Source organism: Girardinichthys multiradiatus, chromosome 4 (genome assembly GCF_021462225.1).
Source record: "Girardinichthys multiradiatus isolate DD_20200921_A chromosome 4, DD_fGirMul_XY1, whole genome shotgun sequence".
NCBI lineage: Eukaryota > Metazoa > Chordata > Actinopteri > Cyprinodontiformes > Goodeidae > Girardinichthys > Girardinichthys multiradiatus.
Window position 1 is genome coordinate 27,454,909 of NC_061797.1, and position 13,093 is coordinate 27,468,001.

The 13,093-nt window shown below is 37.8% G+C and overlaps 1 protein-coding gene across 1 annotated transcript; it reads right to left on the reverse strand.

Annotated features, from left to right (window-relative positions):
• Positions 1 to 4,428: 4,428 nt before the first annotated feature.
• bola3 (bolA family member 3) lies at positions 4,429 to 12,594 on the reverse strand. The gene is made up of 4 exons (XM_047362584.1): positions 12,436 to 12,594; positions 12,226 to 12,349; positions 6,235 to 6,323; positions 4,429 to 5,023 (listed from the first exon to the last, which is right to left on the reverse strand). Exons 1-4 carry the CDS (start codon positions 12,493 to 12,495, stop codon positions 4,961 to 4,963), a joined length of 336 nt encoding a protein of 111 aa, XP_047218540.1. The 5' UTR covers positions 12,496 to 12,594; the 3' UTR covers positions 4,429 to 4,960.
• Positions 12,595 to 13,093: the final 499 nt, after the last annotated feature.

The window sequence follows — 13,093 nt, forward strand, 5'->3', positions numbered from 1 at the left end:
AAACTGAAACACCTGGTTTTAGACCACAATAATTTATTAGTATGGTGTAGGGCCTCCTTTTGCGGCCAATACAGCGTCAATTCGTCTTGGGAATGACATATACAAGTCCTGCACAGTGGTCAGAGGGATTTTAAGCCATTCTTCTTGCAGGATAGTGGCCAGGTCACTACGTGATCCTGGTGGAGGAAAACGTTTCCTGACTTGCTCCTCCAAAACATCCCAAAGTGGCTCAATAATATTTAGATTTGGTGACTGTGCAGGCCATGGGAGATGTTCAACTTCACTTTCATGTTCATCAAACCAATCTTTCACCAGTCTTGCTGTGTGTATTGGTGCATTGTCATCCTGATACACGGCACCACCTTCAGGATACAATGTTTGAACCATTGGATGCACATGGTCTTCAAGAATGGTTCGGTAGTCCTTGGCAGTGACGCGCCCATCTAGCACAAGTATTGGGCCAAGGGAATGCCATGATATGGCAGCCCAAACCATCACTGATCCACCCCCATGCTTCACTCTGGGCATGCAACAGTCTGGGTGGTACGCTTCTTTGTGGCTTCTCCACACCGTAACTCTCCCGGATGTGGGGAAAACAGTAAAGGTGGACTCATCAGAGAACAATACATGTTTCACATTGTCCACAGCCCAAGATTTGCGCTCCTTGCACCATTGAAACCGACGTTTGGCATTGGCATGAGTGACCAAAGGTTTGGCTATAGCAGCCCAGCCGTGTATATTGACCCTGTGGAGCTCCCGACGGACAGTTCTGGTGGAAACAGGAGAGTTGAGGTGCACGTTTAATTCTGCCGTGATTTGGGCAGCCGTGGTTTTATGTTTTTTGGATACAATCCGGGTTAGCACCCGAACATCCCTTTCAGACAGCTTTCTCTTGCGTCCACAGTTAATCCTGTTGGATGTGGTTCGTCCTTCTTGGTGGTATGCTGACATTACCCTGGATACCGTGGCTCTTGATACATCACAAAGACTTGCTGTCTTGGTCACAGATGCGCCAGCAAGACGTGCACCAACAATTTGTCCTCTTTTGAACTCTGGTATGTCACCCATAATGTTGTGTGCATTTCAATATTTTGAGCAAAACTGTTCTTACCCTGCTAATTGAACCTTCACACTCTGCTCTTACTGGTGCAATGTGCAATCAATGAAGACTGGCTACCAGGCTGGTCCAATTTAGACATGAAACCTCCCACACTAAAATTACAGGTGTTTCAGTTTCATTGTCCAACCCCTGTATATTCTGATTTACAGTATTTGATAATTTTGTATTAGTTATTTTACATTCTCACAATATCTTCATCTTTTTATTTCTGTTCACTGTTAATGGTTTAGTTCAATTCAGACCATTTGCCTTGACACGAGCAGTGGTTGCCCCAACCACTTACTTTGATGAATAAGGTTGACAAATCAAATAAATTAATAATGCAATATGAGACACTGGAAAAAAGCAACAGTGAAATAATGTTTCCAAAATAAAATATATTTAATCATATATTTAACAAATTGTTTTCTGATTTCAGCAATTATTATTTTTAGTTTGTTACAGTTGGAGCTCCATGCATATCACCATTATATTTGAAAATTGAGAGAAAGGGCTAGCACTGGTGTTGTAAATTAGATACTACAGCTAAATTCTTATTGTAAGTCAACATTATGCACCAAAATTAAATATAGAATGAAGAAATAATTGATTAACAGCAATTTAATGTTGTCATCAATACAGTTTGTAGCAGATTATTTCTTTAAATAATTTTTCATTTTGATACAACTGCAAAGAGAGCCGTGATTGACTGGCAAAATGTCAAGGGTGCACCTCACATTAGATAGGCAACTTGTTCTTGTAATAGTTGGATATTTAGTCTTAGATTTGTAAAGTCCTTAAAAGTATTAAGAAACCTTATTGTGTTTGTTTCAGATCAAGCAGAAAACCTAAGGGATCCACCTGTCACAGGGAATAATGGTAGGATCTTCCAAAACAAGTAAGTAATTTATTGCTGCTCAAGTCTTTTATTTGACAGCTTAAAGGGAATGGACATAACTGAAGAGTGGTGGAGAATATGTCAAAAGTACAATATCATTTTTTTTTGTAACAGTAAAACCACAACGAATTTCTTTACAATCCCACTATATAGAAACCTAGCTAAATAAGAACATCTAACAGGTAATTTTAGCCACACAACATTTTTAAATATTTTAAAATGTATTTCTTTCTCCACAAATAATTGTTAATAAAGCTGAAGGAAAACAAAGAAAATAAAACTGATATTTATATTAAGAAGAAAGAACAGCAACATATAGAATGTGCAGTACAAACAATATGATCTCTCCACTTTGCCACATTGTCATCTAATCCTTCATGATCTAATCTTGTCAAACCTCCCACCCTGAAATAAAATAGCATTCTTGAAAGTAAGGTAAAGTAAGGTAAGTTTATTTATTTAGCGCTTTTCAGTAACGAGACACTCAAAGGGCTGTACATACAATTACAATACAATCACAAAGAAAATAAACACAGACACAGAAAAACAAATCAAATGATACTACAATCCTTCTAAGAAATCTAAAAATCTATTAATCCTTCTGAGAAATCTAATAGTCTCATCATTCCACTGAATTCTAACTAGGGAAGCTGAGTCACTGGTACAAAACAGCTTTAATCCACATTTTCAGGTTCTAATGATATATTGTTTTTACTGGTACTGAAGTTGAACTAAGTAATAACAGTCCATTGTAGTCTAATTGAGAAAGCTGGGTCATTGGTGTAAGAGCAGCTAAAGTCCAAATTACTAATAATATTTGGTTTTCACTGGTAATCCTTCTGATAAAACTAACAATCAATGAAAAAGTAATGAAATACTAATAATAATTGGCTTTTGCTGGTAATCCGTCTGAGAAATCTGAAAATCTATGAAAAGTAATGAAATCCCAAATTTAGGTAAAGTAAAATAGGAGGAAACAAAATCATATTTCAGACTCTATTCTGAGCAGAATAGTCTGAAATAGTACAAAAAACCTCAGCAGGGGTAAGCAACACACATAAGTAAAGATTTATCAAGGGTACGGTGCAATCTTGAGGGTGAGAATATATATAAGTCTGAGTCTGTTTGCAAGAATTAGATGGTCACCACTGATAGAAGGGCCATTGTCCTTGAGAAGAGAGGTGGAAGTTTTATCAATCGGCTGCATAGTCCTATCAGCACACAGCTGGTAGGGGAGTGCTGGGGAAGAGCGTCGTGTTTATATAACATCCAGGAGATATTTTGTCGATAACCAGTTAGCAGAAGTCGCCATGGCCACATTGGGGATTTAGAAAAACAATAAATGTTGCGGTTCAGGCAGTTGTGAATTTCCAACTACCTTAAGAGATTTACTGATATATCTCAATTGCGAATCCAAATTGTCAAATTTCTGGTACTTTCCGCAGATCTCGGGCATACAACTTCTCCAAGATTATATCCTTTAACCTCTGAGTCCAACCGCTGCCAGGCTGCGATTCTGTTCAAGAATCGTGTCCAGCTTGCGATTCTGCTCTCTTAACATTTCAGTCTAAGTGTTGATCGCTCTACAGACTCCATCTAACATCGCAGGAAGCTTTGGGATGCTTTGAACAGCTGCCCACGTTTTGCGAATCACTCGATAAGCCAGGTAACCACCAACTCCAAAAAGCAGAAATCCTGTTATCAAAAGTCCAAATATGTACACATTTTCTATGTCCTCGACTGACATTGTAGTCAGGTACACAATCTTCCACTGCTGCCAAGAATCCATTGTGTATCCAGAGAAGAACGTCCCGTCTGGACAAGAGGGTCTCCTTTACCCTGTCTTCCCATTGAAAAGAAAAAAAATTATCAATAACGTTGAGAGTCCAGCTGACCAAATCCATAATTTAAAAGTTTGGAGGATATGTAAAGCGAGGTTCTGAGAAAAATACAGACAAAAGCAGAAGCAGGGATCAGCAGAGAGGGAGGGAGAGAAAACGCGTGTGTCTTCCACCGAGAGCAAGAGGGAATCTCTTGCTTTACTAAAAAGCCTTCCTCAAAAATAAAGTTTCTGTATTTTTTGCTCTGTGGCAAGAATTTCTATCAAAAACATCATCATAAACTTACTTTAGCTGAATGTAAAGAGAAAGGTGTCCAAAATCACCCACTTGTGTGAATCACAGAATATTTATGAGTCTTACCCTAATTCTGCACAGACCCTCAAATTTATAATGGTGTCTCATTCATCAATAAATGCATACAACTTGCATCACATTGGCTGATTTGCATGAGCCACCTTTTGCAAGAAATTAGTTCATTTTGGTTCAGCCTTTTGTTCTACTGCTGTCAAAGTGGAAAAATATAGTAACACCAATAATATTTATAGTACCAGTGGTCTTATATGTTTAAAAAATACTATTCACTCGTCATGTAAAGCTGTTGCTTTTTATTACAACTTCCATTTGGAACATAAGCACAAGGTTTGTGGACAACCCATTGTTATAAAACATTTTAAAATAAATCAGCTTTATTGGAACTGTACATACATTGTGATCACATTGCAGGAAAACTATTTTAAAGCAAGGGTTTGTAGTTGATTTCAGGTACTCATGATGACTAACACTAGCATCACTGACAACCTTGAGGGACCCTCAACAATGATGATCATGACCTAACATTTTCCAAGTCATTTTGTGCGTATTACAGCCGTCACTCTTTTTAAATCTCAAGTACAATATATCACATTCTTTAACAAAAAACAAAAAAACAACCTTAGTACTATCTTACTGTTCATGTATTTCACATTTTACTCCGTGAACGTGTTGTAACTACATCTCTGCTGATGACACTTTAACTGTTTGGTTTAAAGACATTTGCTGCTTCATGAGTCTGCAGGGTCTTATTAGGTGACAAAGCAAAACGCGTTGTGAACCAGGAGTGGAAGGTCATTTCTTTCTTTTTTACTATTTTGGGATATCGGTGAATATTCGTAGGCCATGCATGCCTTGGATCTCCTCCTTCAGGGCCTGTGGAGGAAAGAAGATAAAAGTTAGTGAATGGAATTTTGATCACGAAAACCTGAAAATATGTTTAGACCTACTATTTTGCCAAAATGTAAGAATAATCATTGACAGCTAACAGACATGATTAAGAACATATGGACCATAGTTAGACAAGGGTGCAAATTGAGAAGCTTTTGCAAGTTTGATACTATAATAAGCCCTTAACAGATATTCCATGGAAAATTTCTTTAGGCATGACAATCTTAACTGATTATTTCAACCCCATTATTCTCCTTTGCACACTGTAAAGTCAAAAGGAATGATGCAGGTTCGATCTCACCCAGTGCCTTTTTCTGTGCAGTTTTGGATTTGTCATAATTGCATTGCATTATTTGCTGTTATTTCAGCTTTTAACCTTGTTCTCTCTATTCTCTTCCTAGAAGCTACACCTGGCCTGGCTCTGTGTCTACCTGTGACACCTTTCTGGAGAGGGGAATCGTCCGAGCTTCTGCTGGCAACAACTTAATGCTCACCCTCTACCGATGATCCACATAGCCCTGTCTTTTAGTGTTTAACCCTTTCTCTCTCCTAGACATGGAAATTGACTGAGCTTAACTGTAACAAACTCTGTGTGCTCTCTTTCAGACTCTAACCTTGAAAACTGGCTCAGAGTTCATCTGTTCTTTCTTTCCAGATGAAACGACTAAAGGAGCTACATCCATCAACATTTACTTTTCCTTCCCATAGAAAGTACTCCTGGATCAGTGCTTCTTTGTTCTCTTTGTGTCTCTGCTCTGTTCTCTCTAACCCCCAGTCGGTCGTGGCTGATGGCCGCTCACACTGAGCCTGGTTCTGCTGGAGGTTTCTTCCTGTTAAAAGGGAGTTTTTCCTCTCCGCTTTCGCTGCATGCATGCTCAGTATGAGGGATTGCTGCAAAGTCGACGCCAGTCACTGTCCACGGTCTCTACATGCTCATCCGGGAGGAGGGAATGCTACAAGTCACTGACTGGATGCAATCTGCTGGGTTTCCTTAGATAGAAAAACTTTTTATCCAATTTGAATAAAAAGCTAACTCCGACTGCACTGTTCAATTGTTAGGATTAATTGGAATGTATGTACCTGACTGTTGTGAAGTGCCTTGAGACAACATGTGTTGTGAATTGGCGCTATATAAATAAAACTGAATTGAATTATCTTGATGCGCCCATAGTTGATATGCTGGGCTATAAACTTACTTGGTTGACTAGCTGGTGCTGCTGAATGGTTCTTTTTCCTTTGAACTCACTGGATTCTATATGGACCTCATACATGGCCCCACAGCCACCTAGACACAGAGCAGGATAACAAAAACAACATCATCATCTGCAAAGAGTGGGACCTTCTTGTTTCAAACCACTGATTATCTTTTAAAGAATAATAAGAATTGATTGTTGATTGTTTTTTTATTTGTACAGGGACAGTGCACAACAATACATTGACCTAAAAATAGGAAATATGCATGGTGCCAGGTTATAGCAAAATATGCTAATTTCCACCTGCAGTCCCTTGACAGGTTGTTAATCATACAACACAATCGTAACAGACCTCGCCCCTCAGTTACACCAGTTATTAAAGACTTCCAGGGATTTATCATTTCTCTATCACACACTTGCACCTATACAATAAACATACCTACCACACATACACTTTCACACTCACATACTTTCCAAAAGAACCAACTATACTTCTATTTACACACATTCATCACGAATGAGTGCAAACCTGCTTTGATAAAAGCCATTTCTTTGTCAAATGTGCAAACATTAAGAAACTTGTACATGTTATAATCTCAGTTGGTAATGTATTCCACTGACTCATGGCAACAACAGAGAAGGCAGATTTAGCAAAAGATGTCTTACATTTTGGATTGCTGCACTCTCCTCTAGAGGTTGCCCTTGTTACTCTAGTTGTTTTTTCTGAGCTCAGTGTGACATACCTTCTTAGAGGAGGAGCACTAATACTATGAATAATTTTAAAAAGTAAGCAAATGTTTGCATGCATAATAAGGTTATTAAAATTTTAAAAATTGTATTTTGAAAGAATATGACAGTGGTGATACTGTCTACATTTCTTGTTATGAATTTTTATTGCACTTTTGAAGGTTGATTGAAGAGGTGATGCTTCAATGGTAAGGGATCCTCAGATGAACCTAAAATTTGCCAGAGTAAATTTTAAAGAGTTGCACAATATTTTTTACATGATTTTTAAAAGTCAAGGTTTGATCCAGAGTAAAAACTAAATAAGTGAAGCTGTTAACATTTATTATTTTTTCCCCATTTATATAAATGTCTGGATAATCTAAAGATTTATGTCTATTTGTAAAATACATTGCAACAGTCTTTTCTACATTTAAGGTGAGACAACAACTTTTTAGCCAGGCAGAAACTTTTTTCAATTCCCCTGTTAATCTTTCAGCCACTTCACTCATATTTTTTCCATGAGCGAACAGAACAGTGTCGTCCACATACACGACGGTGTTGATGTCACATACCAAGGGAGATGGTTGATGTATAAACTAAAAAACAGTGGCCCTAATACAGAGCCCTGTGGGACTCCCATGGTGCAATTTTTAAGGGTGGACAGTGTGTGATTTACTCGAACACATTGTTTTCTGCCACTCAGGTATGATGTTATCCAGTTTATTGTCTGGTTTTTAATGCATCAGGAAATATACCATCTCTAATGGACCAATTTATTATTTTTTGTCAAGACTGGGATCAGACTTTCTGCATGGGTTTTTAGAAACACACTATCCAACATATGCAGGTCTTTAGCTATGCTATTATTAAGTTGCCCAATAATCTTTTCCACCTTTGCGTCGTTAGCAGGTGTCAGACTAAAGGTTGATGTATCACAGAATAATGAGTGGGAAGAGCAATGTGTTGGGAACAACTGGGCTAGCCTCTCAACAGAATTAATAAAATATTCATTAAAATATATTGCTAACATTTTAGTATCATTTTCAATATTGTCATTTATTTTGAAATGTATGTCATAGCTGGTGTTTTTCTCTTTTCTAAGTAATTTATCAATATTTTTCCATAACAATTTACTATTTCCTTTTGCATCTTTAATTAAGTTGAGGAAAAAGTTTGCCTTTGTTTTTCTAAGCAATGTTATGACCTTATTTCTCAAACTTCGATATATCGAATAATCAGTTGTTAATCTGGTTTTGATAAACGTTTTTAGTGAGGCACCTCTTTTCTTCATTCATTCCCAGAGTGCAGCATTAAACCTTGGTAAACTCTGTTTTTTAAGTTTTATTTTTTTTGGATGGATTTTCTATTATTTTATTCCAGTTAATTTGTTGTATGTCATTTTCCAAGAGATAAATCCTTCTTTGAGATAAATGATATCTCTTGGTTCTTTTTTGGTTGATTATGGTCCCTAAATCTGTTTTTATTTAACTTTCTTGCACTTAGTGTGAAATTATGGTCGGATAATCCTGTTACTAAATTATATGTTTTCCCTATTCTTTCTGGTTTGTTTGTAAAGACAAGGTCTATAAGTGTTTGAGTAGTTTTTGTTATTCTTGTTGGTTTATTTATTATTTGTCTCATTTGTAGTGATTTCACAATGTCGTCGAGATTTTTCTTGCACATTTTGTCAAGTCAATTTACGTTAAAATCGCCCATAAGACCTCTTTTCCTTCAAACATTTTAAATAACTCTGAATAAAATGGATTTGTGGCGTTTGGGGGGCGATAGATGGGAATTACAACAAATTACATTTCACGAGAAAGTGTAATTTTAGCTCCTACACATTCTAATACATCGTTTTTATATCAGTTTCATTACTTTGGATATTCTCTTTCACATTTATCAACCCCCTCTATATATTTTATATCCAGGAACGGTAAACACAGATAACGGAGTTGTGGAACGTAGCCATGTTTCTGTGAGGCAAAGATAGTCCACATTTGAGTCTGTTGGTAAATGCTCAATTTGTTCAGTCTTAGATATGACGCTCCGTGTGTTTATGTGTCCTCCGAAGATCCCCTTCGGTTTGGTATTAGGATGCCACAGGATGCGGGCGTGATTTACCGTTTGAAATAATTTTGTCTCTTTTTGTTTTAGAGTCACAATAGTCTGTAGAGCGGTTGCAGATCGCAGGAAGGACCAATTTGTTTGTGATTTGGCCAAACTGTTTGTCTTAATGCTACCTTGTGTTCCTGGTGAAAAGGCATCAGGTGATGAAGGTGGCATAGCGATGCCTACCTAATGTTGTTTCAGTGGAGCTAGGGGTCCGAGGTTTACTTGTACGTCTCCACAAAGTAAGGAAAAAATGCAGAAAAAAATTACACTTCCCCGTTTTGATGTATTACGTGTCAGCGGCATCCTCTGTCCACACTGACAATGTGTGTACAGGACAATCGCTTTTCTTTGATCCAAAACATGATTAAACAGAACGTACTGACTCCAAGTATCAAACGGGATGGCATGTGACATTGGTGTAGCGTATTCATCAGTAGGAAATGGAGCCGAGCGTTCCCACGTTTTTAGCCAGCTACCAAACATTTGCGTGCTGATGATTGCCAATACGTACAACAATATATTCAGTGTACGAAGCAGATGTTGAACTTTGGTGTTTTTTGGAAAGAAAGGCTTTATATTCCCATGTCCAGGTAGAGCAGAATTATCAGGCGACTTCCTAGATGTTTTTTGGAAGGAAGAAGCAGTAGCATCTGCCGAGCTGCTACACCTTGATGCCGCCATATATAATAATGTACTGAATAATGTACAAATTGATAAGGTATCTTCTAAAAGATATCCATTATTGTAACCGATTAGCACCAATGATAATTTTGATACATAACATGTAAACGTGAACAGGGTGAGCTCGGGTAAAAATTAGGACCTGATCAGATCTCATCAGCTGCTATGTTTACAAGGAACTTCAGGTGTTATATAATTTTAATTAAGATAAAAAGCTTCAGTTTCGGGCAAATCTCTGAGGACTTGCTGGATTCAATAAACTTTTTTTGCAAGACTGAAAAATCTAATCAAATAATACAAGGCCCTGTCCCAATACCCACACTACATCCTACGCCCCTCTATGAAGTGTGTACTTTGTACAAGTGCATGTAAGGGCTGAAGTGCACATGTTACAAGCGTGCAAAATTGGAGAACTGGGACAGTAGGGGTTACGTCATCGACTTGCACCCCTGCACCTTAACTGCAACATCAAAAAGGGCGGGAACCAGCGCTGTTTTCACAGTCTTGCTGCTAAAAAACTATTTAAAATTGCAACAAGCAATTGTTTTGAGGAGAAGAAAGTGCAGGAAGTGACGTAGGTTTATACCCCAGACTCTCGCCGCGCCAATGTTTGTTTGAAAGGTAACTTCAGTGTTATGACCTACTGACTGCCCAGACTCACTCTGAACCCAGTGGTTTCTTACAATGTTGAGCCTGGAAAACCAGTAATAAAAAATATGTGTCGGCTTGCTGTCTAAAATTTACAGTTCTTATTATTCTGATTTGATGGCTGGTTACGTTGACGGTTGTGATTGGTTTTTGCTCAGAACGTCATCTGCAGCAGTGAATTATGGGTAATATACTTCGGCGAAATCCGCTTAGATGCGGGCTTCACCGAAGGGTGGATGTGGGGCACAAAGGGGGCGGGGCCAAGGACAACTCTGGAGAAATGGGACACACTACGCACTCGAACCCATCAACGGGAACGCGCAATTCAGGGACACAAGGGTGGAAGTGCGGGTATTGGGACAGGGCCCAAGTCTGATGTCCTGAACTGCAGTCGGGTTGTCCTGGAAACAAAGCAGGTCTTGGCTAATAAGCATTACATTATTTAATTAAAAAACTAATTGCTTATTTACAAACCTCTAAATAAATATCTCTTGCATAAATATCATGTGTACCTGTGATATTCTTATTGTATATTTGAAAACCTTTCTGACAATTGCCTGCTTTTGTTAACAGGACAAAAATAAAAGTCACGATCACTAAAACATTCGTCACTAAAGTTCTTTGGTTTTGCAGGATGGTAAAAGTACAAAATTGAAATACTTAATACTCACATGACACAGGTACCATTGGAAAGGTTTTTTTCCACCCTCTACACTGATACCAAATAATTAGGTTTAAAGTTTTTTGCGACATCAGTATAAAAAATAACTCTAAACCTGTCACTCTGTTTGGGCTTTTCCAATTGTGTTGTGAGGATTGCTAATATGTTTATTGGTCTTAAAATTATACGCTGTGTCAAACTGCAATTTCCAACCCATTTGGTCCAAAATTACTGTCCAAATATAGGAATCCACTATTAATTTAAGCTCTCAGTCTTAGACATGGATCCAACAAAATTAATAGATGGATGGGCACCATATATATATATATATATATATATATATATATATATATATATATATATATATATATATATATATAAAAACTTAAAAAAGCATTCTCCCTATCTCTAACCCAATGATCGCTGTAGATAGGTCCAGCCCATCCTGCAACCCTGCATGGATGAACCAGATTGGTTGGGGCAAATTCTTGGATGGACAGAAAGATGTTTCGATGGATGGAGCATCAGAAACAACTTCCTGGATTAACAGATTGAAGGACGGATGTATCAATGAATGGATGGATGGATTGATGTATGGGTGGAAGGATGGGTAGAGATGAACAGATGGATGAATGTGCATTTTTTATACAGAAAAAAAAAGTTGGGTAGTTGTAGCAACTTCTGGAACCTAAGACGGACTTTCAGATGTATTACTGAATTGAATGAAGGGTGAATGAATGTAATGACAGATGGCTGGGTGAATGGATGGACAGACAGACAGACAAACACATACACAGATGGCTGCATGTCTGCTTTTATGCAAAACCAACATAAAAGCAGTTTGATTGGTTTTGAAAATTAAAATACCCACTATGTTCATAGCTGGACAGGAAACAAAGTCTTCAAATAAACATTTTTTTATATTCTTTTTCCATACTTAGATCTAAGAAACCACTTAAATTATATTTTCCTTATTTTTACAAGACGTCAACTTCAGATGTCTAGATTAGATGCATAGAGCACCAGAAGTAAACAATGTTGGATACTAAACGACAAAACAAAGAAACTTAAGACCGGAAATAAATCAAACTTTCACCCTAAACACCATGTACAGGGTAGACGACAATATAGTTCAAACAGTCCATAGGTGGATGCAAGTCTACCTGATATATCCACCACTTTGAGCTTGGAGGCCAGAGGGAACTTCTCCTTCAGTATGCTTGCGATGCGCTCCTCTCCGTCTGTTTGTGTCGACAAGCCTCTCTGCAGCTGACCGACAGCAGCTACCTGAGGAGGGGGCACAGAACAGGAGATACTGCAGAAAGCTCCAGCAGGAATTAAATGCAAACCAAACACCTCTAAATGTTGTGTACCGGGCTGGTGCGAAAAGCGCTGAATATAGTGCGGCTGCAGAGACGCGTACAGGCCAACATTGTGCATAAAGAATAGTCACTTTTGAGACTTTGAGATAACCCCACACCAGTCAGTAAGTCATGTCCCCGGAAAATGACGGATTGTTTCTTCTTCTTTAAAGTCTCGTAGAAACCTCTATGGTAAAAGCTGTATTTCTGCCACCTAGTGGATGGATCTGTGGCAACCTGCTTTACAACAAACAGCTTTATTCGTTCGTTTAGTTTTTTGTCCTGTATGTTTTCAGCAGTGTTTCTTTAAACATCATCTGTTTGCATCCACAAAATAATTTATTTGTAAAAAAAAAATTTTTATTAACCATGCATGTTTTACAGTTTACGCTTGCTGATAAATTTCACAGTGCCCAAATTAGTAATTTTGTACTGAGTAGAGAATTTATACTAGTTTTCTTCCCAGTATCCCAGAATAAGGTAAAACATACACCATTTGGACATAACATTATTATATAACAGATCATGGTCACTCTGTTATATGACAAAGCAAAACGAGTTTATTTGTATAGCACATTTTAGCAACAACACAATTCAAAGTGCTTTACATGATGAAAACAAATAACAAAAACACAGGAAAAAGGTACATAGCATTGGCATAATGAAGGGA